At 35.8% G+C, this 24,285-nt stretch overlaps 1 protein-coding gene across 3 annotated transcripts; it reads right to left on the bottom strand.

Annotated features, from left to right (window-relative positions):
• Positions 1-897: 897 nt before the first annotated feature.
• On the bottom strand, positions 898-19,582 carry MYOT (myotilin). 3 transcript variants are annotated; one of them, XM_077911804.1, is made up of 11 exons: positions 19,424-19,506; positions 17,010-17,079; positions 16,302-16,865; positions 11,081-11,255; positions 9,888-9,992; positions 6,749-6,798; positions 5,792-5,924; positions 4,347-4,554; positions 2,284-2,449; positions 1,730-1,863; positions 898-1,506 (listed from the first exon to the last, which is right to left on the bottom strand). In XM_077911804.1, exons 3-11 carry the CDS (start codon positions 16,655-16,657, stop codon positions 1,334-1,336), a joined length of 1,500 nt encoding a protein of 499 aa, XP_077767930.1. In that variant the 5' UTR covers positions 16,658-16,865; positions 17,010-17,079; positions 19,424-19,506; the 3' UTR covers positions 898-1,333. The 3 variants fall into 3 exon arrangements, with proteins under 3 accessions (XP_077767930.1, XP_077767929.1, XP_077767931.1); XM_077911803.1 differs by lacking the exon at positions 17,010-17,079 and having other exon boundaries at positions 19,424-19,582; XM_077911805.1 differs by lacking the exon at positions 17,010-17,079 and having other exon boundaries at positions 6,749-6,795; positions 19,424-19,582.
• Between the last annotated feature and the right edge of the window lie 4,703 nt (positions 19,583-24,285).

Genomic DNA, 24,285 nt, shown 5'->3' with positions numbered 1-24,285 from the left:
AACCAAAAAAAAAAAAAATGGCTGTAAATGAAGGCATCCAAAACCCCACCAGGATATGAGACAGGAGAGACTCTCATGTCGGAAAAAGGGAAAATGAAATGGAATTCAGTAGAAAGGCCCTAGGGCTGGCCAGCAAAGAAAAACCATCAAGCTGTTGGGGAAGTAAAAAAAAAAAAAAAAAAAAAAAAAAAAGGCGCTTTTGTGATTTCTCTGAAAGAGATGTTGAGTGATGTTGATAAATGCTATTTCATGTGTAGATAAAAAGCAAAACGAGGCCACACAGCCGTGAGGGTCAAAGACTACCAATGATAAAAGAAATAGAGGCCTAGCAAAAGGCCATGGCGAGTGGACAGGAGGCCTAAGAAGAAAGGGCTAATGTCCTAGCTTAAGAATTGTGTAATAAAAGGATTTTCCCTTCCTGTACTTAGATTCTCAGATGCTCACAAAATTATGCCTTCCAATGTTATAGGTTATCTGCACTTGAAATGTAGGAAGAACCCCCCCCTCCCCCCACTGGCATCAAAATTTACTTAAGATACAAAAATTCGGCAGGTGGCTCTATAAACTTCTTACTGAGCCGTTGAGCTCAGTAGGCTCCAAGATCTTGAAGGCTTAGGGACTTTTTTGGTTAAAACAAAATCACAATTTCAGGAGAGATCTGTCGGAATTTAAGTTATTGTGGTTGCTTGCTTTTGAAGTGAAAACCATAGAAAAGTCTAGCCTAATGTCAGGAATTGACTGAGCTGTAAGTGAGCTTCATTGAGACACAGTTCTAGAACATGATATTGTTGCTTTTTGGGACCTTGTTGTTCTTAGGTTTTGCTAAGTGTTGTATAGTATGTAAAGACCAGAAAGTTACATTTTAAATATCTAGACTTTTGTGAAGAGAAGACAGTCTTTGAAATATTTGAAATTTTATTCTCTTTTGACATTGAACTATGGAACACTCAGATAATCAATGCCTTGTTAGTATTCCTATAAGAGAAAACAGGTAAAACGGTATTTAGAAAGCAGTACCGGTAAACCTTATTACAAGCATTAGATGTGCTTAAAAAGTTGATGTGTATGACTTAAATGTTAAAATCTCACATTTTGAGATGGATTCTACAATTACAAACTCATATGCCCAGATTTTCCAGAGGCTTCGCAAACCAGAGAAGAAGATAGAATGTGCAAGAGTCAAAGGATAAATATAAATGTATATTAGTTATATTACCTAATTAAAGCCATAATCTGTTAATACTGCCATGGATTTATTTATTTTAAAAATTTAATTTAATTGAATATATTACTAATAATGTAGTTATTGTGTTTTCCAGTGTTGGTAACCTCATTAAAGTTCTTCACTTTCATAGAGTCCAGATTGAGCTGCCAGACGCTGAAATTCTCCTTCAGGGTTAAAAGCTTGTTTCACATCCAGACCTCTACCGTTAAGTGCGAAATATTTACTGAAAGTTGGTCGAACACGTAACTGCTTAGGGGCCGGAAGAGTTTGGTTTTGACGGACTGAAATAGATCAAATAGAGGTTAATTCAGAAAACCTGTTCTAAACAAATGGGTTGCACTAGGTATTCAGTATCAGACAGGAAAAGAAAAAAAAATCAGAACTGATTATGGGGAAAATGTCATATTTTATACTATACATTTTTATATTTTGCTGGGATTTGTGTTTCTAACTAAATGTTTCTGATTAGTCCTTTATAATGCTTGGGTTTATAGCATGACATACCTGTAACATCTAATCTTGTGTTACATGTGGTCACTCCAGCTTCATTAACTGCAGACACAGTATACCACCCAGCATCTTTCTTGTTTACGTCTTTTATCAGTAAAGTAACTCTTCCAGAGTTATCATGATATAAACTGAAAAGAAACAATAATAAAAAATTGAAGTATAGGAATTAAGTTTCCTGTGAATGTTTATTTATGATGCCTCTGACCCAGGGGGTCTGATTGTTAGAAAACGAAGCATTTGGAAATTCTGAGACTGCACCTAGTCAATGCCAAATAGGTATTGGTTTTATGGAGTTTAATCCCCCCTTTAATTTTGTTTGTGTCATAATTTCCTTGAGCCATCTTTCTTTATTGATAGTAAAAAGGTAAATCCTAGCTTTATGCCTTAAATTTTTTATTAGTAGAATCAGGGTTAATGAGGTTTATTGTATTTCTACACATGGTTTAAGAACTAGACAGATTACAAATGCATGCCATTTATAATGCATTTCAAGTGCAACTGCATTCACCCAAATAAACTAGAGGAACATCTAAAAATACTTATCCTACCTTATTCGATCAGTGTTGAATTGTACCATTTCATTATTTCTTTTCCAGAAAAGCTTTGGTGGAGGTACAGCTGAGATTTGGCATTCTAGCTTCACTGAGTCTCCCTCAAAAACTTTTTTGCTTTGTGGTTTGTAGATAAACATTGGTGCTCTTCTATGTTCTTTTGCTACATATTAATAAAAAATTCAAGTATTGGAAATATTATAAAAATATAAGTCAAACCAAGGTGTTATGAAATTTGTATGTTGACATAAAAAGTTTAAAAAACACTAATTCAAGAAGATTGGAAGCTTTATGTTTTAGCATTAGTTAAAACAACATACAGTAATACTATTTGGTAATATACCAATTAGAGTTCTAAAACAGTAATGTAATGTATTGAATTTATAATCATGTTTCATTCAAAGAATTTAAGTTATATTCTCATTTATGTCTCTTCTATAAGGAAACATCATCAGTGGTGGCAAGACTAGACAGCTTAGGTTCAAATTCTCCATTTGCTCCACCAGCTATGCCAAATTGGGAAAAATTTGTTCAGTTTCTCTGAAGCTCATTTTTATCTATTGTAAAATAGTTAAATAGATAATGCACTCTAAAATACATATAGGTAATAATGACTGCTCTGCCTACCACTACCTTTCAAAACTACTGTGAGGATCAGCTGGGATGACGAATGAAGAAGCATTTTGTAAACTGTAAAATAGTATACGAATGTCTGTAATTGTTACATCATTTCTTTAATTACCTGAGGGAAAAGAGGAATTGATACTATACTACTGTAACCCTAGCTTTTCTGAAGGAGAAATGAAATTGGACAGATGCCTGCCAAAGCCTCTTTCAGCTCTAACATTATAGTATTTCTGGAGCTCTTGGCACAAAAAGGATTTGCCCAAAGTTAATCACCTGAATTGGATTTTTTTTGATTCCCAGATCACTAGTTTTTCCGTTAGGCTGAGGCCCTTTATTAATTGTATCATAGAATAATCTTAAAGATTTTTCGTTGTTCCGAGTAGAATGCAAACTCAAGGAAGTTGTCCATCCTTCAACTTGATCAAGATTTTATATAATCATCAGTGAATTGTAGCAAAATATCTCTTCTGCAATATACTAGGGCTTAAACCATTACAAATGAAATATATATTTAAAGTACTTAAGCTGTAATATTTTAAAGTAACTGCATAAGTTTTCTAAGAAACTGCCTTACTGAAAAGAAATCCGAGGCATGAGTTTAGCCATACCTGTTTTCTAAAGCAAGTACGCATGTTTTTGTTATAATTAGAGACTAGTTTCATAGTAAAGAAAACATAATCTAAGGCTAAAAGTTAACGTTAATTCCTCAGTTTTAAATTATGTGTGTTCATGACAATTCTGTAAAAATAGGAATCAGATTATTTTGGACTATATGTCAGAGAAATGATTAGACTAATAGACTTTAGATCCTTTAGTTAAATTTAAAAATGCTTGTATAGTTGACCCTTGAACAATGCTAGGGCGTTGGAGCACCCCCCACCCTATGCAGTTGAAAATCTGCATTAACTTTTGACTCCCCAAAAACTTAACTACTAATAGCGTACGCTTGACTGGAAGCTTTAATGATAATATAAACAGTCAATTAACATATTTTGTATGTTAAATGTATTATATACTGGATTCCTAAAATGAACCAGAGAAAATATTTAAAAAATCATGAGTAAGTGAAAATAACATATTCAGTACTGTGTTGTTAAAAATTTGCATGTAAGTGGACATGTGCTGTTCAAACTGATGTTCAAGGGTCAACTGTATGCCTTATTTTGTCTGAAATTGCACCATTTCTTTATTTCTTTTCCTGAAAAACTTTGGTTGTAGCTCTGTCATTGAAGTTTCACTGAGTTTCCCTCAAAAATGCTCCCTTCTCTTCTACCACCACTACTCTGTGGCTTTTAGATAAAAATTGGTATTCTGCTGGGTTGTGTAGACATTAACCTTAAATATGAAGTCACCTGGGCTTTTCTTTTTTAACACTTGCTTTTAAAAATACTGCTAGATTTTAAGGAGCTCTTGTAGATCTCTTTGAAGCTTACCCAGGACATCCAGCTGCACGGTAAAGGTGGCTTCTCCTGCTCTATTCTTGGCAACACATGCATAAGCACCTGCATCTGAAGCTCTGACCACTTCAAAGATGAGTGAATGAAAACCCTTTTCAGACACTATCATTTTGTGAAAATCATCTGATTGAACTGGTCTTCCATTCAGATACCATGACACATCAGGAGCTGGCAATCCGCTTACCTGGAAAGGAAAACAGAAGATGACAGTATTTTAAATTATATCATCACTGGAACCTATTTGTCCTTTTACAGATTTTAACCATTCTAGTATATGAGTGGGTTTGTGATGCAAAATGCAAAGCAAGAGCTTAAAAAGGTATTTGGTTTCAACGATTTTTTTTTTTTAACAAAACAGTGGAAATTAAAACTCTAAATTAACTTAGTATTTTCAGACTACCTCAAACCAGATCTAACCCTTTTGTATGTAACCTCAGGCTCCTTAAGATCTCTCAGTTACTATATTTAGAATATCAATTTATGTTATGTAGGTCTCCACAAGAAATAGGAAGTGCTATGGCATTTTTCACTAATGGTGACTGCAAATGAAGTCCCACGGGGACATACATGTGACGCTTGCTGATCTAATGAATGACTTTACCAAAACAGAGTGTTCTTGAGCTATAATTCTGGTTTTTAAATGCCAGTTTGTTAAGTGTTTTTCTTTAACCCTTAATAATTAAATCCATATACTTTGATTCATAAGGAATCCAGAAAAATATTTTATAAGAAAAGGATTCCAAAATGAGTATAGTAAAAAATGGAGGTCTTTCTAAAGATCCCTTCTAGCTTAAAGAACTCTTCTAGGCCAACTGAGTAGGTTAGCTTGAATTTCTTAATGGAGAAGAATTAAAGAGGCATTTTGCTTTAGAAATTCTATTGTTTTTAAAAAAAAAAATTCTATTGTTTTGGTAGCTTCACTTATGGAGTACTTTATGCCTGTTTACTCAGTTAAGCCTCATAATTTTATGAGGAGGTACGTTTGTTACTCCCATCTTACAGAGGACACAGAAAACAGAGAGGTTAATTGCCCTATCTGAGGTTACACAGCTGGATAGTGCCAGAGCCAGGATTAAAACCCAGGTAAGCTTGGCTCCAGAATTTTTGTTCTTACCCACTGTACGTGTTATTTGTTAAGGTGTACAGTAAGTTATTTATTTATTTTGCGGGGGGGGGTCGGGGCGGGCAGGGGCAGACTGGGAGAAAGACTCTTATACAGGCTCCATGCCCAGCCCAGAGTCTGACGCGGGGCTCAATCTCACAGTCCTGAGATCAAAACCTGAGCCGAAATTCAGAGTTGAACACTTAACTGACTGAGCCACCCATGTGCCCCAGGTGTGTAGCAAGATATGAAGAGCAAGAGGACGTTTTCCAAAACGTAGTGTCTTGGTAATTTTCCTCCAGTGTTTTTGAGCTCTTACTTTGAAATCCATTCTGCAGAATCTTCCTTCTTCAATTGACATGTTCTCTGGCACTTGAATGAAACGAGGTGGGTAAAATTTCTCCTGGATTGCATCCTGATCATTCACATCTCCCCTTGAAGACGACCTACTTCTACAAAAATATTTTAATAATCACTATGTAGGAAAGTTGTCATTGTTCTTCCTTTTACACAAATATAGTTAAGCCACTGGATTGGAACCCAGAGTGTCTAGTGTTTGATATGTTGGTGTAATAACAATAGAGAGAAGCCTTGGAACTCCTATTTAGCAGTGGCATATTTGTTGATTATTAGAAATGGTAGCAATCTAGAAACATCTGGTACAAATTATATATCTTTGTGTTTTCTATACAATGCTATAAATTGATGAAGAAACTGATTACAATGCAGAGTACCCCATGGACAGTTCTTTTTTTTAATAATAAATTTATTTTTTAATGGTGTTCAATTTACCAACATACAGAATAACACCCAGTGCTCATCCCGTCAAGTGCCCCCCTCAGTGCCCGTCGCCCATTCATCCCCACCCGCCGCCCTCCTCCCCTTCCACCACCCCCAATTCACTTCCCAGAGTTAGGAGTCTTTATGTTCTGTCTCCCTTCCCATGGACAGTTCTTATGTGCAATGATTTAGTAATTGGAATTGGGTTTCAATTACCATGAGAAAGTTGCTTAACATGGACATGTGGCCCTGGCTTATTTGACCAAAACATATAAAAAAAACTTCCTCTGAGATCTAGCTCTGATAATTAACAGATAAAAATTTTGATCATCCTCTTAGGCATTAGAAAATTCACATTTTTAAAAATAAAAAGTGTAGAAAGCTTGTAAGGCTTTATAGATACTACATTTTTAAGCTGAAAATATTTTTGGTAGCAAAATAAATGTTTCTTTAAGAATGAGAAGAAAAAAAAAGTGAGAAGAAAAATTATTTTTACCTTACTTGTGATGTAGGAACTTGCAGTCGTGCATGTTCTAAGTTGTGCTGCTTGAAATTAGAACAAAGTGAGATTGTCAACATGATTGTTAGCTTGAAATGAAGCAGAGTTAAGTATCATAGTTGAACATCTCTTTGTTGACTGTATTTGGGCAGTCATGGTTAATCACATATATAGTTGATCCTTTGACAACACTGGTTTGAACAGCACAGACTCACTTATATGAAGGTTTTTTTGAAAGATAAATATAGTACAGCACAGTACTTTATATTTTCTCAGCATCTTTTCCCTTTATTTTAAGAATATAGTATATAATACATATAGCACACAAGATCTGTGTTAATCTACTTATTGGTAAGGCTTCTGGTCAACAGTAGGCTATTAGTAGTTGTTGGGGAGTCAGAAGTTATATGTGGATTTGAACTATTGTTGGGGGGGCTCAGCACCTCTAACTCCTGCATTGTTCAAAGGTTAAGTATTAAAAACAACTGAAATATAGTACACTGACCTTCTAATACTCTAGCAAGAAATCCCCGTAATTAATAGGACTATTCAACAGGCATGGTATATGAAAATTAGCTAGCCTTGGAATTTTTGGTGGTTCATTTTTCATATGAGTATTTTACAACAAAGGGTGATGTGTCCCCCTGGTGTATTTGAAATGAGAGCACATAGTACAGATTGTCCTTTAGTAAAACAGGAATAGACATGAAGTCACTTGTGTTGGCAATTTATTCAGGGTATTATGCCTACTGTTCAAAAGTGCACTAGCAGCAGTTAACACATATTAGACTGGAAAATACTTCTCTTTTTAGCTTATGGCACAAAATCATGATGGACACCATGAAAGGTATGTGTAGAGCTATGAGAAGGTTTGAAGAAACATTAAATATTTCCTGCTTAATAAAGGTATATTTAAGGAAACTTTTTTTTTTTTTTTTTAAGATTTTATTTATTTACTCATGGGAGGCACACAGAGAGAGAGGCAGAGACATAGGCAGAAAGAAAAGCAGGCTCAATGTAGGGACCCTGAGGTGGGACTCAATCCTGGGACTCCAGGATCACGCCCTGGGCCTAAGGCGGGTGCTCAAACACTGAGCCACCCAGGCATCCCAAGGAAACATCTTTTAGGATTTATATTTGAGCCCCAGGAAATTATTTCCATTTGGGAATAAAACCAGAGATTGATGGAAATCATAATTAAATATCTTCTCATATACTTAGTACTTATTTTGTGTATTTCACAAAATACATGTGCAATGATAAATTTACTTATTGGAATGCAGCTGATCAGGAACAAGCCTGTGGGATTGCACAGTAGGCAAGACAAGTGAAAAATATATATGTATCCAAATACCTGGAAAACATTTATATATATAAAAATTGCACACACACACACACATATATATATGTGCAACAAATCTGAGTATAAGTTATTTTGTAATGAATATGTTTAATGTATTTGGTCATTTTAAAATAAAATTCTTAAAACTAACAAATTTTGACTAGTCTTAAGGTTATCTAAGCAAAATGTCAAAAAAATTCATTTATCAAATCAGCTGAGTTTTTGATGAAGTCATCTGATTAAACCTCAAATATCCAAATTTTTGACTTTTTCCTATAGTAGTGGTTTGAATATATATATTCATTTTCAGAATTTAATATTTCAGTTTTACATAATTTGATGACATCTTGGGTTATTAGAATGTTTGAAGCATACAAAATCTAGGGTTTATTTTTTCTGATTTCATAATATTTTGCTGCTATCTTTTTTCTTGGTATCATCACCTTCATTTTAATGTATTTAAGGAATGTATGAGAAAAATGATACATTGGTGCCCTCAAAACCATACACTGAATTTATAACATTGGCCATCAATATAATGTTGTTTTGAGTTCCTTCTAACAGAGTTAGTTTCACATCTTGTAATCTGTACAGTCCAGAGCCCAACTCCGAGTAGGTGCTCCATATAAATGAACTAATCGAATGAATGTATGGACTGTTGAGTAGCTGAAAAGAGATTCAAGTTCTGTTTTCATTTTCTCATTACTTGCCCTATTAGACCCTGCTCTATCCTTTTTAGTAGGTCTAATCACCTTTAACAAAACAAAAATTCTATTTTCAATTTCCTGTGCTTAGAGGCTTGGGGTTCTTGGGTGTCGAATCTTATCCCTTTGGCTCCCAGTTTCTTGTGGAGTTTTTGGCAAGAAATGAGAGGTGACTACACAAGGAAGACAGCAGTAACAGTTCAGTCTGTTCTTCAACTGTGTATTTGTCTTCAGGGTTAAGTTTACTTGTTGGAATGAAGCTGATCAGGAACAAGCCTGTGGGATATTCACTTTATGCCCTCCATGAAGTTTATCTGTTCTTTGAAAGGATCCTTTTGTTAATCTTAGAGCCGTTACTCAAGGCCTTTTTATTGTTGCTGTTGCTTGTTTTGTTTTTACTAAGAATTTTTGAATACAGGAACAAAGGGAATTGGATGTTTCATTAGTTTCACAATTTTATTTAAGATTTTATTTATTTATTTGTTTGTTTGTTTATTTATTTATTTATTTATTTATGAAAGAGCACAAGGAGGGAAAGAGGCAGAGACAGGGAGAAGCGTACTCCCTTGCTGAGCAGGGAGCTGGAAGTGTGGCTCAATCCCAGGACCCTGAGATCGTGACCTGAGCTGAAGTCAGACACTTAACTGACTGAGCCTCCCTGGTGCCCTCACAATTATATTTTAAAACGTTGAAATGATTAACAGCTTACGAGAAAAGGTTATAATTACTATAGCTTAGAGTTTTAACTTCTGTCATATTAAAGATTTACAACTCATAAATTGTCTATCCCTGCAAACCTTGGAAAAAGAGTTGTAGGTGTAACAGACTACTAAATGTCCAGATGAAAAGTGACACTCTTAGCCTTTTGATATTTTGACTTTGTGACATTTCATATGCTGATATTAGAAGGCAAGAAAATGGGGTAAAATTTTAAGTTTGTATATTTTAGCCCATGTGGCCTCTCCTTTTTATACATAATGGAGCATGGAAATGATTGACTTTTGCTTCAAATGGTATTTGTAAGCATTTGGAAAACAAGACATTTAAAAATCACACCAAAGAAAAGTAGGTAAAGATGATTATAATTTACCTGTGGTGAGTCTTGTGCCTCACTGTCATTTTGAGCTTGAAACACAGCAGCTGCATTCTGTGGTCCTAGCAATCTGCGAGCCATCTTCTCCTCATATGTTAGCCGCTTTAAATAAATCATTAAGGAGATAGTAATGAGATGTAATAAAACTTGTTTGCATATCTTTACCTTAAAACTACCAAGAATTACACTAAAGAAGTATAGTTCTGTCGAATTACAATTATTTATTATGTTTTAAAACTTTGTTTTCATTCAAAGCATTTCCCTTCCATTCTAGTGCTACCTCCCTCATCTGTTTTCCTCTTGCTCTTAGGAGACGCAGGCATAACCACCCTTAAGTAAGGCTATCCCAAGTCAAGGGAAGTTCTTCACCTTCCTTTTTGTTCTGCATGTTCTCGTTTGCTCCATCTTTGAAGATTGTACAACATATCCTCACATGGAGAAATAACTTTTATTAAATGAACTTTTATTAAATATTAGATTTAATTTCTGTTTGAAAGCAGTGCAACTGGTATGTTAAATGTATTTGGATTTAAGGTGTATAGTACTGTTTCAAAGATAAGTGACTGATATAGTAGGTACAGAAGAGTTGTCTCATAAATCTCATAGTTATATGTCCAATAGCTAATATGTCCAATAGTAAATACCACAGCATACGAAGAAGTCGAGAGTATTTCCTATTGGTTATTTGGTCATCAGACATATTTTATGAGAGAGTAATGCTTAAAATTTCTATTAAATTTTTCAGATTTCTTTTTCTTCTCGTGCTTCATTCTTTTTTTAAAGATTTTATTTATTCACGAGACACACACACACACACACACACAGAGGCAGAGACACAGGCAAAGGGAGAAGCAGGTTTCATGCAAGGAGCCTGATGTGGGACTCGATCCCAGGTCTCCAGGGTCACACCCCAGGCTGAAGGCAGCACTAAACCACTGAGCCACCAGAGCTACCTGCTTCATTCTTTTACATTGTTTTACATTCTCTACTTCTTTTGTGTCATTCTACTACTACTGAAAACCAAGAGGTGGTTTAATGTGTAGTATTTGATATTGGATCCAAATAGTTCTTCATTTTAGATAATCCTATCCCTTGCGGATTATATGGACATAGATCTGTGAGATAGAATTTTCTTAGATTAGATTTTATAGTTTAATTGGCTTTTTGTGTAAAATAGACATTTAGCTTACTTGATTTCCATTATGAAGAAGACTGTCTTTGCATTTTAGCTTTCTCTCCAAATCTTGAATCAGAGCTTCTTTTGATCCTTGTATTTCATGGTCAGGAGTCCTTGGGATGGGCTTAGCATTTGTACTTTGGGATGGCTTAGCATTTACAGTTTGGCCAAATGAGGGTTGTTGGTAGCTTTAAAAAGAAAAAATATATTTTAATAAAGTTTTTATTTAATCTCTATACCCAACATGAGGCTTGAAATCAGGACCTTGAGATCAAGAGTCACATGGTCTGTGACTGAGCCAGTCAGGCACCCCAGAAAGATTTTTTTAAAAAAGGTCTTCAAAGTAAGATGTACTAAAACAGAATTGACCTTACTCTGTCAGTTACCTTTATACAGGTTGAAACTACCACTTAGTACTATTAGCATTGTTAAAAACAATTTTCTAGCAACAGTCAAGAGGGATTTAATAAGAATGGTTACTAGCTTTTTTTTTTTTGTCTTGGCAAATTAAAATTTAGCGGCTGGAGGAATGAATTAGATTAGGCATAAGGAGGATGTCCTTCCTGGAAGATCTTCCCTAAAGTAGTGAGAGAGTAAGTCTAGTTACTGGCTGCTTGAGAGTTCTTACAGTCTTATAATTCAATTTGGTAAGTTTGTTTCATGAATGAATACCATTCTCAGCTCCCTATGATCTCATGTTGAAGTTTGAAATTGGTGATGATGGGAGTATGTACAACAGGAAAATTGGTAAAATAGCACAAATCATAGCTCCTTTCTCCAGGGCTGATTGTTAAACATTTACCAGCGTGACCACTGGTATTTAGTGAATATTCTGTTGATTTGAATGTAGTCTACAGTTGACATAGTCTGGCTTTTCTTTTAACTTCCAATTCCTATTAATTTGTTAGCTTACACAATTCAAATGTGGTACTATGTAACAAATAGTTTTTACAGTAACTGATTTCTTAAATGTTGCTGACATGATTTTTAGAGAAAGAAAGGAATGATTAGAGGAGGAAGGAGTAAGAAATGTAGCCTGAATGAAAAGGGGAGTTGGAGGGAAAAAAGCAAATTTGAATAGTAGTTGAAGAGTTTGGTTTAAATCCGTATTCCAAATTCTGATCCTAAGTTATCTTGAAAGATGTTTTAACCCCTCCCTGCATTCCCCGGTTGATTGTGACAGAGTGCAGGGGGTAGGGATTCCTGTATTACTAAATTTGTTAGGTAGCTTGTACTTTACCAGTTGTTTGTTCAGATTTCACCTGGTTTATTCATTTAGGGCCCAGCAGGTAAGCACTTAAATCTGTTTAATGCAGGATAACTGGTCACTACCCTCACTGAATATTTTAGCAGTCTCATAATAAACCTCTAGTTACCAAGATGAGGCAGCTTGGATCTCTTTTCTGACCTGTTCCTGTCCAGATATTTTCAAGGCATTAAAAGAACTTACAAGCGGGTCCGTGGCTGGCTCAGTCTGTTAAGCGTCTGCCCTCTCCTCAGATCATGATCTGGGGGCCCTGGGATGGAGCCCTGTGTCGGGTTCCCTGCTAAGTGGAGAGTCTGCTTGACACTCTCCCTCTCTGCTCTCTCTTCCATATGCATGCTCACTCTCAAATAAATAAAAAATCTTAAAAAAAATAAAAGAACTTACAAGCTAAGTGGAAATTTATCTCATTTGAGAGGAGATGGAGTTTTAATTCTTGCAGGCTTTGGAGACTTGGTTAATCTCTAGATTATAAACATTCTGAAGTAAAAAAGATGGCTTATTACTGACCATTGTAATGTTTATTTTCACACAAGAAGTTATGGTATAGGCATTACTCTATCAGTTGAATGAATGAATGTTTTTAATTGTATTCAGGATGCTCTGTATTGAAGGTTGATGGTACACATTTCTCCCCTTTACATTTTAGGTCTTCAGGGCTGTCTATATTAATGCTTAACTAAAGTCTAATTTGTTCAGTTAAGTAAATAAATCAAGTGTTTAAATAAATAGTTATTATTTTTTAAAATTGAATTCTCATGTCAAAATGGTAAAATTCCTTTGGTCTTACAGATCTATTATTCTTACTATATGAAGTTTTGATAGCCTATTTTTTTAAGATTTTATTTTTTATTTATTTTAGAGAGTGGAGAGAGAGAGGGAGAGAATCTTAAGCAGACTCTGCACTGAGTGCAGAATTCCATGTGGGACTTGATCTCTCAACTCTGAAATCATGACCTGAGCTGAAACCAAATTAGACATTTAACCAACTAAGCCACTCAGGAGCCCCATAGCCTGTTTTCTTTTCTTTTCTTTCTTTCTTTTCTTTTTTTTTTTTTTTGATGTTAGCCTACCATCTTTATAAAATTTACATTTGTTAAAGTGAATTAGAATCAAATAAAGTTGTTTTTATACTGTCATAATATAATGCAATATATCTAAGAAATCTTGAAGGATTATCAGAACCAAGTGTGAGAATTACTGATATGTATGTGATCTAGTCACATTATTCACTGAATTCCCCTATCAATTTATTTTTTATTTTTTTTAAAGATTTATTTATTTATTTATTCATGAGAGACACAGAGAAAGGGAGAGACATAGGCAGAGGGAGAGCAGGCTTCCTTGAGGAGCCTGATGTGGGACTCAACCCCAAGACCCCAGGATCACAATCTAAGCCAAAAGAAGATGCTCAATCACTGAGCCACCCAGGTGCCCCTCTCTCATGATTTTTTTTCTTTTTTAATATTTCATTTATTCATGAGAGACGCAGAGAGAGAGAGAGGCAGAGACACAGACAGAGATAGGAGCAGGCTCCATGCAGGGAGCCCGATGTGGGACTTGATCCTGGGACTCCAGGATCACACTTTGAGCCAAAGGCAGATGCTTAATTGCTGAGCCACTCAGGTGTTCCCCACCACCTCCCATCAGTTTAGATGGCCTAAATGTTAAGACTAGATATGTGCTCACATTTATAAACTAATATTATTCTTGAACCCTGCTTCATAGGTCTTTTTATTCCCTATCATTAATCACCCACATTAGTAATTTTGTTCTAGATCATAAAACTGAATCACCGAGCAGGTAAGGCACACTTGCTGAATGTCACACAGCAGGCTTTTTGAATGGAATAATTAGAATTAGAGATATCCTCAATTTCTGATCGACTGAATAAAATGTTTGCTTAAGGGTTTCCTCCTGATGAAAAGCTAAATAAAGCTTTCAAAGCAATCTAGGTCAGAATCCAAGGGATTACTTTTGAAGGCAGGGTGAACTTCAGGCCACCATAACAATGAGGGAGCTGTGCACAAATGTTCAAAGGGCCAGAGCTTTCCACCCTGTGCAGCTGGACACCCAATGGATATCAAGTGGCTGTGGGAAGATTAAAAGAGTTATCTATGATTGCTGCAAATGGAGCAGCTAAAGCTGTATCTTTGATCTCTGGTTTGGGGACTTCCTATGCTTATTTCTTATCCTCTCCATTTTTGCCTTTTTCTTTCAGTTCTGTGCACAAAGCCAGGAACATGATTGAGGTTCCATAATATTTGTAGCTTTCTTTTCTGGACAGATATTTGGAATAGGGTTGAAAGACTAAGGCAAAGAGTGTAGTCAGAACAGGTTGTTTATTTATTTGGCCTGGGTCCCCAGAAAAGATGATTTTAGATTAAAAATGCTCAATAGGAGATCTGAAAATAATAGAAAGGTAGATGAAAAATAATCATTGGGGTAAAATGTAACAAGAAAAATCTACAATGTGTGATGATGGGTATAACGGAAATTTTGGAGGGAAGAGAAAGAGAGGGCTCCTAATTCTTAAAGGCATCTTTAAAAAATATTAGGTTGGGATGCCTATATGGCTCAGTGGTTGAGCATCTGCCTTTGGCTCAGGTCGTGATCCCTGGTCCTGGGATCAAGTCCTGCATTGGGCTCCCTGCAAGGAGCCTACTTCTCCCTCTGCCTGTGTCTCTGCCTCTCTCTCTGGGTCTCTCTCATGAATAAATAAATAAAATCTGTTAAAAAAATATTAGGTCAAATGAATACCATTTTTTGTAGGTGAAAAATAGTTGACTATCAACCATTTCAAGTGGTTCAACCTAATATATATAGGATTCTAACATATTTTTGGCTTTCTTCATTTTGATTTTTTAAGATGATGTATTTTTTGCAGATTACTTGCTGTAGTTCAACTGTTTCCAGAGTTGTCACCAACAATAGGAATCTCTAGAAAAATTAGCCTCCATAGAAGACTGAGGGAAATTATCAAGCATCTCAGCAAATTTGTTGATAAGTCTGTAACAAAACATATTCCATCAGACAATTTTTCAGATGCCTCTGAATTAATTATCCGGTGTTTTAGCCAGCCAAGGGATAGGAAAACTGATATCTCTAGGTTTGCATAAGCACAAAGTATTTAGTTCATGTTTTAAAAAAAGCACAGCCACCGTGTCCTTATTCATATCAGGTTCTCCTAGGATAGTTTTGGGACTTTGCAAGTAGTACATGCTTGCATAAGGCACCAGGTATTCTTCTCTTTATTTAGACAGAACAATCAGCTCAACCAGTTTGGATGAGTGTGGTTTTAATTACCAAAGGGAATCCTAAGGTCATGTATCTGTTCAAGCCTTTCTTCTGATTATAGTAAGGAAAATTCATACACTTCAGCATCTGAATCCCAGGTTTTTATTTAAAAAAAAAAACAAAAAACTTTTTTTTTTTTTTTTTTTTTTTTTTAGCCAACTGGATATTCAGGGTCAGAGGGGAAATGGATAATAGGAAGAAAAGACTGAGACCGAGAAGACATTTAATAGCCTCTGCTTGTGTGAGAGGAAATCCTATCTGAGGAAGAGCAGACAGGTGTTCTTCATCTCAGCTGAGCCCAGAACCAGAGGAATTAAATTTACAGCATGAGAACCTTAACTTAGAACTGGGAGAGAATAGTTCACTGTTCATGGGTATGTTAGGAATCTTTTTTTTTTTTTTTTTTGAAGATGGAAAATAGGTAAGTAATAGTATGTGATAATAGGTAATTTGGGTCTAGCTTAATATAAGCACTGAAGAATGGATCAGATAAAACCTCTTACTGCCGGCATCCTGATTCAAGGTGTCTTAGGAGAATGATGTGAGACCTTGAGGTCGAGTTGCCTGTTTAGATAACAAATAGAGAACCAGGACATCCCCCCGCCCCCCACTCTTCAGATGCAAGGTCAGTGTATATGCAATATATAGTTATACATAAAAGAAATTCACTTACTTGGAGTCCACGTTGGAAGGGATTTTACTGCTACTATAATCAGGCTGTGATGGTAATATGGAGCTGAGGAAGCTGGCTGGGGACTGGTTATAGGTGGCTGTAACCCTTTGGCCTGGGTTGGAGCCAGCATGCTGCTGGGGAGAAGCAGGGAAAGCAGAGGAGGACATGGTGACATGAGAGCTCACTGTTGAGGAGGCACAATATCTTTGCTCTGAGCATTGGCGGGGCTGGATGATAATGGAAGACTGTTTGGTCTGGCTAGAATAGCTGGAGGTTTCCGGTCCGGGAGGCTGCAGTCTGGAGCCACATGGATTTTGGGATTGAATGAAGTGTTTTGGACGTTCGTAGTTAAACATGCTTAGCTGGTATATGGAAGATGAAGGCAATTTATTACTGTAATAATTTGCTCCTGGAAGGGTGGGGTCCTTAATTTGGGATGGCAAGCCTGGAATCACAGACGGTCCCAAGGAATCAGAAGCAGTCTTGGTCTGCCCCTCGTTGAGATCTTGGGAATATTGTGTTCCTGTCTTTGATGGAGTAGACTTCTCTTGAAGAATATTGTTCCTTCAAAAGGCAAAAAAAAAAAAAAAAAAAAAAAAAAAGATTCAGTTAAAATATTTTCATAAAAAACTATTGTTTGTTTTACATCTTTAGGAGCGTATACAGCTTGTTTTTTTTTTTTTTTTTCTTATATGCTTTCAAGGTCACCTCAAGGTGGAACTTCCCTGGCTTCTAGGCCTCTTCCTTTAGCTCTGTCTTTGTACAAATGACTTTTCTCCTGAGAACAAGAAGAAATGATTTATTAATGTTTGTTTGCCTCTGGGTAATTCTTAAAGCATGCCCAGTGACTTTCAAGATAAAGGAGTGGGAAGTTTGAGTTTGCCAAGTGGTTGGTTACTTACGGAAAGAAGTTCTGTGATGTTGCTCAGTGTGATAATTTTATGGTTTTAAGATTAACTTTTGCCCAGAAGATTCAGTTTTATTAACCACAGAGATTTAATGATTTAAATTATTAGCTGTTAAATATCTAACATGTCAACTCCCATTCAGTCTGTATTTTTCCTGTTGCTCATGAAGACCAATGAAAGCTCTTCTGATACATCAGTTAATTAATGTCCTGGTGATCTGTGATGAATGATGTCCTGGTAAATCAAGGGGAACAGTAATCTTTTTTATAAAGAACATGAGCGTCTGCATTTACTCCTTCATCCTTTTAGAATTTCATAAAGTAGAAGGAACTGTATAAATCATTGTTGTCAACTTGGAGTGTAATCTTTTTTTTTTTTTTTTTACCTTTCAATGTACTGCCTCTTTTTCTTTCCTTGATTCCAAATTGACCATAGTGCCAAACTAAATGATAATTAAGGAATCTGTGTCTTTCTTTGTGTATGTATGTATGTCTATTCCAGAGCATTATATAAATTCTTGTTATTTTTAGATTATCTAGTTATTGCTGTCAATATTCTTAGTTTGCTTTCTATTTTTTCATATTTCATGTGTATTTTAGACTAATTCTGAAATTGTTTCAGCTTCTCTTTTACTTTTTTTCCCAAAATGGCAGACAAGGATGTATAGAAGGATGTAAGGCAGTATGAAGCTAGTTATGCCTTACCAGAAAGGATGGGTGCTATTTCTCTGACTTAATTCTGCATTGGTTCTTCGGACTTCCTATGATCCCCATTTTTCCTTAGATGAATCTTTTGCCCCTAAAATCAACCTTGAAGGATTATATTTGTCTCTGATTTCTTCCATTATTATGGTAAGTCTAAGCGGAACTATATGTAGACATTACACACACAGACTAACCCTATGAATTGTGGCGTTAATTCTGTCTCTAATCAAAATATCAGGTAATTTAGTTCAAAATACATTTAATTTTACATAGTATAAGCCAACTCTGAGATAATGATAAATTAAACTTTTAATTGATAAAGCTAACCTGTCATCATCAAAATGAAATCTTAAAGTTGTTTAATTTCCTATCTTGAAGAACGTATCATTTTTAATGAACAAAATTCAGACCAAATAGCTTTATCCTAAGGCTATGCATGTAGTTTAGAGTTAAATTAAAACTAGCAGTTTTAGGAAAGAACAAATGTGACTTAACAGCGAAGAGGAAGATTCTGTTGAAAAAGAACACTTAAAAATCCATATATTCCTTAATTTCAAGTTTATGAACACAAACATGTTCAATTAGAGTGCATTTTAGTAATTAACTATATTAGGCCTTTAAATTGTTGGAGGAAAACATCCAGAAGGAGGCTTTAATTAGATCTTCTCAAAAAAGGGCTCTATTTCAAGGCAGTAGTTTTATAGTTATGGGCTTATTCATTGCATTGCAGAATCAAATCCAAATTTGGTTCTTAAATTCCTTTTTAGGAAGGCAAATCATTCAGATTCATTTCATATAGCAAGTAATAAACTGTTTAACAAATAGCCAGTAGATATTTTCCAAATGTTCCCTGTTTTTTTTTTAATATATGTTTTTAGAATATCAACTATCTTATACATTTTGGTATCAGCCAGCATAGTTAACAATTACTGTTATTTTCAAAGCTCAATTGAAAATATGTTCTTTCAAAAGTTTCATTGTTCCCATGTTTCAACAAAATTTTATGCAGTTGCTCAAATAGATAACTCTGAGAAGCTTTTCTTCATATTTGTAGTCACTGTCCAGACTTAATTCTATAATAGATTCTTTTACACAACAGTATCATTTTATTCCAAATAATCGTAAATACATTTCAAAGATTTTATAAGTAAAATACTATGCAGTTTCCTATTTAAAAATCTTAACTTTTTCTTTCTAATATAGTTCAGACTTGCACAAAAACTGATTGAGGGTATTTCCTAGGACATCAATTACAGTCAGACCAAGTATCCCAGAAAAAATGATTTAAAAATACTAACACATGACCATCTTTCCTTGTACCTTTTCTATAATGCCTTCCAGTTTCAGTGTAATGAGTAAGTTACTTTCTCCTCACATTTCTGTATAACAACATGATGTTGTGACTTTCAAACATCTTATGTGAAAATCATCTTTGTGCACATTCCTCTGATTTGGACAGAAACACAAAAACAAAACCCAAAACTGTAGCAGAAATAAAGATGGGACTTACCCGTCGTTCCAGAGGGTGCCAGCTGGGTTTAACCCACTACTGAAGGGAAGGAAGAGGCAACCCCTTCCCTCACAGACTAATCTAGTGGCTCTGTGCTTAGTATTATAGCGCCACTGACTTTTATCAGCTGCCAAACAGTGACATCTGATGTGCTTGCCTGTCCATCTACCTATGCTGGCATGTCAAAGTAAGAGTCCACAATCTAAACAATATCTCAGATGTCTCAGTGATATTTAAGGAGTGGGATTACATGAGCTTCTCTTGCAGGCCTCTTTATTTTAGATGCGAATTTTGACTGTGAGCTTTAGCAAGCTCATGCAGGAGGAAGAGCAAAGAGTTGGGAAGTGGAAAAAAGTCTAAAGAAACTCAAGTTTCTTTATTGTGATGAGGGCTTGGAATCTTTCCTATTTAAGAAAGGACTAAAGGGGAGACTGTATTCCAAGACTGATGTTCTATCTAGTAAAAAATTTTCCAGAAACAAGACAGGGATTGATGGGTTCCAAACTGATTTGTATTGGGTAGTTGTTCTTCTGAAGGCTCCCCACCCCCCTTGCCAAATAGAAGTAGGGGTGGAGCAAAGTCCAAGCAGTTTGTTTCAAGAGACAGGGTGTGGTCTTGGCAAAGCAAGAGAGCATGGTGATGGTGATGTATCACTGGGAAGGTGGTGAAGTGGAAAAACATGATTTGGTTTCTTAGCAAGTTTTCTGAATCTGTATGGCATATGCCTCTATGACCTTGTTCTTTTGTTCTTCAAGAGTTTTGAAACACGTAAGAAATTACCAGACCAAAAAAAAAAAAAAAAAAAAAAAAAGAAAGAAATTACCAGACAAATAAGCATTCTGTAAATTTAGGGCTTTATATTGTCAACTCTTTCCCTCATCTCCCTCAACTCTTAGCAGTTAAACAATTTCCTTTCTCTTTTAACTGAGGAGACTGTCTTGGTATTTTGGTTTCCATTTTTGTTAGGGAACTAAATAATTACAGAGGAAGAAACTTTCAGATCAACAACAGAAGTAGTAAAGAGGGGTAGGTGGCATGAGTATCAGATCAGTTGAGTGGAATTATCACCATTTAGTGTTTTCAGTTTTGGTATGTTTCTTCTGTTTAAAGCATATCTATTTATTAACCTCCTTCATGGGTGCTCCAGTATTGATTTAATTACCATGTACATTAAGGTCCAATTGATGTTTGAGTGCTTATGAGCCATATAAAATTCTTCACAGCTGACCATGTAGGTGTATCTTCCTTTGGTGTTCAGAGAAAGTTTGATAATTGCTTCCTGGGCACACAGCCATTACTTAGTGGAAAAGGCACACTAGACTGGACGAGTAGGTGTTTGCCTACCAAGTCTTATTTCAGGAATTTCCCAAAATATTTCTCTACATCTGCTTACTGATATTTCAGATTCCATTAATAGGGACAAAGTGTTTTAATCCAAATTAAGGAGACTTAAAATGTAAGTGCAAGTGACAATCAAAGTAGCAAGAATAACCAACAAGTAATAGCATTTACTATGAGTAGGGCTTTGATGTAAGCACTTTAAGTATGGTATATGTGACTGATACTTGGTTCAGAATGGTATGGAAGAGGGGATACTAGATTTGAGGTATCTTAGTACCTAAAAGTTTAAGTTGTTATGCTACCAGGTGAGTAGGGAAGATGCCCAGGACAAACTATGAAGTCCCTAACTTTGCCTAGGGCAGATTCTAAACATACTATAGTTGAGGAATTTTAGTTCCATTTACTGTTTATCCTTTAAGCTTTATCTCTTTTCTTCCCCTATGCCTGTGTAAGATGTAATGTTGGTTTCAGTGTAGTAGCTCTGTGGTACGTCTAGTCTAAAATTCTTGCCACAGTAAGGGAGTCAAGGACTGATTTTACAAAGGTAAAGAAAGTCTTTGAAGGCCCCATGCTCAATATGATGGTCTATATTTAATAATCTGTTATAGATCTCCTTTTCTTCTTTATAACGGTTGGTTTACTTTTTTGAATGGTGTTTTGTTTCCTCACAAATATGGCTATTTGAAGGTTTAGTTGCTTATTTAAGAAAAATTGTCCCAAAACTGAAAGAATCCATAAGATGTCACGTGAGTAAACTATATTCCAACCTATCCTCAAAGACAACCTTTTCCATTTATTTCTCTGAATTATCAGTAAGGGCCTCTGGTGAATCATTCTAGTGCCTAACAATATGTAGGTAACTTCCTTTTTTTAATTTTTTATTTATTTATGATAGTCATACAGAGAGAAAGAGAGAGAGGCAGAGACACAGAGGGAGAAGCAGGCTCCATGCACCGGGAGCCTGACATGGGATTCAAGCCCGGGTCTCCAGAATCGCGCCCTGGGCCAAAGGCAGATGCCAAACCGCTGTGCCACCCAGGGATCCCTGTAGGTAATTTCCTACTGTCTCACTGAACCATCTCTTGTTGCATGTTAGGGGAATTCTTTATTGTCCTGTCGTCAGTGGAAGGATGGCTTGGCTATTTAGCTGTCACTCATTCAGAGAGTTTATAGCTCTTGTTTTTTTAAAATATAAACTATACACACACACACACACACACACACACACACACTATTGTAAAATGGTGCTTGGAGGTTTGTTTAAAGTCAGATGTCAAATGTATGTGATGAGGCTACTTTCTGTTGTATCAACCGAGAGAAGGCAAATGCTACATTGCAATGAAAGAAGTAATGAGTGAAGACCACTTCATTTATTTTCAGGTTATGCATAATTCACTATCATTACTGGAGTTCTGTCCTAAAGTAGCACTTGTAATTTGAAATCTCCTTTTGAGCACTTGATTTGATCTTGTATTCTTTTCAAGCGAGAAATAATGGACATTACACTAGGTTTGGACCCCAGCAGTAAAAATGGTTACATTACTTTCGTTAATGTTCTGTAATGTTGTAGACCCATTAATCTTATTATCTGTATTGGAGGCCTGAGTGTAAGTGCCCACGATGCCGTATACCGTATACTTGCGATGTAACTTTAGACAAGTTGCTTAAACTCTCTGAGCTTTAATAATTAACTGAAAAACAAAGATAGTATCTGTTTTACTAACCTAATCAGAGGCTTGCTGAGAGACTCAAATGAAACAGGAAATCATATAATGGACTCTTACGTGGTTTAATGTATCTCTTCAAGTTAAATGTTTTCTGAGGGAGACACTATTTATTTTTTATCTTAGCCTGGGACATTGTGGGTCATAGTTGACATTCAGTAAAAACTGGCTAACTTTTTTGGAACTTGCATTAATTTTTTTCCACATATGATTTTTTTTAATGAAAAAGATGGTCATCTCCTATGAAAGATCACATAAATTCAATGTCTTTTTAGGTCTTAAAGGCTCACTACTAAACATAGGTAGTCATGGAGAAAAGTTTTAGATATCTGTGTTGGCTGTCTTCTCAAGGGAAGTCTCACACCGAAACTGACATAAACGCATAGAATGTGCTTAATAAATATTTGTTGAATAAATTGCAGTCTTTTGTCTCACACACTCATTCTTCTTTGACCTCATGAGAAATCTTTATTTAGAAGGGTAGCTATATCCAGGCAACTAGAGATCCCAGAAGGTAAAGGGGTTCCAGGAGACCAACTGAGAAATGACAGTCATAGACTGTTATTGGAGATTCATTGATCCTAAGAAAAAAATGCAGTGAAGTAATGGCGACTATTATGAATCCCTACTCTGTACTTCACATATGTTGGATATCTGTTAATACAAACTCTCCAAGTACAAACTCTTTCCTTCACTGTCTTCATTGAGAAAAATGTGGAGGAAGTACCTATCCCCAGGTCATAGAAGAATGGTAAAACAGCCCTCAAAAGTATCAGCCAGTCGGGATGCCTGGGTGGCTCAGTGGTTGGGCTTCTGCCTTGCCCAGGCTGTGATCCCGGGATTGAGTCCTGCATCGGGCTCCCTTCAAAGAGCCTGCTTCTCCCTCTGCCTGTGTGTCTGCCTCTCTCTGTGTGTCTCTTATGAATAAATAAATAAAATCTTAAAAAAAAAAGTCAGCCAGTCATCTACAATTTTAGTCATTTGCAGAATAAGGAACTTCCATGTAGGTGACCTCCATTCCTTTCCTCTCTAATGTGATAAATTTATTCACTTGATAGACCCAGATACTACTCAAGAAATCTTTTCTTCAAAGAGAATTCATTATCTACATTTAATTATACTAGAAAACAGGAATGTTTATTTATTAGGTTTTATTAAAGGTATTTAACCTAAATTCAACCTAAAGGTAACTTTAGATTTGTAAAATATTCAGTGTACTATGTTAGACATTGGTAAAACAAAAATTTTGAATGACTCTTTTAAGTATCAGGTCCTCCACCATCCCAGTCCCTCTTTTGGTTTGAGGTTTGTGTTTGGGGGTTGGGGATGATGGTGGATTGTTCTGAATATAGCCTGGTTGGCAAATTCACCTACTGAATTATCTTTCCATTTATATACTTGCCTTCTAAATGCAAGGACAATTCTGTCCGTTTTCTAAGACAACAAGAAGAAACCTGTATCACAAGATGTTTTATGTGTTTATATTGAGATAGAACCCTGAATTATTTTGGGGGAAAAGATTCTACTTATTCAAAGTCTTGTGCTATTTTAGCACTGCTGTTTTTTTTTCCCCCCAGTAAGTCTCTGTAACAAACCTTTAAATGTGAATCTAAGCACATGATTTACTATTTCAGCCCTGGTGAAAGATTTGATGGAGGGCAAGGGAGAAATGACAGAATTAAGTGATTCAGCTCAGAAGGCAAGCACCCTAAGAGCAGGAACTTTGTCCTGTCCACTGTTGTATCTGCAGGACCAAGAACATTTGTTGAATGAGCAGAGTGTGAGGTCTGTCTGCCC

The sequence above is a fragment of the Canis aureus genome, chromosome 10 (genome assembly GCF_053574225.1).
Source record: "Canis aureus isolate CA01 chromosome 10, VMU_Caureus_v.1.0, whole genome shotgun sequence".
Classification (NCBI taxonomy): domain Eukaryota; kingdom Metazoa; phylum Chordata; class Mammalia; order Carnivora; family Canidae; genus Canis; species Canis aureus.
This window is presented reverse-complemented; position numbering and strand designations above follow the sequence as displayed.

What these genes read in the sequence shown, in the direction of transcription:
- MYOT (XM_077911803.1), bottom strand. Translation starts at nt 16,657, where the DNA reads ATGTTTAACTACGAACGTCCAAAACACTTCATTCAATCCCAAAATCCA. An exon ending in GTTCCTACATCACAAGTAAG is followed by an intron (nt 5,925 to 6,748) that starts GTAAAAATAATT and finishes ATATTTTTGTAG; the next exon opens with AAGTAGGTCGTCTTCAAGGG. An exon ending in TCTGCAGAATGGATTTCAAA is followed by an intron (nt 4,555 to 5,791) that starts GTAAGAGCTCAA and finishes TTTCCTTTCCAG; the next exon opens with GTAAGCGGATTGCCAGCTCC.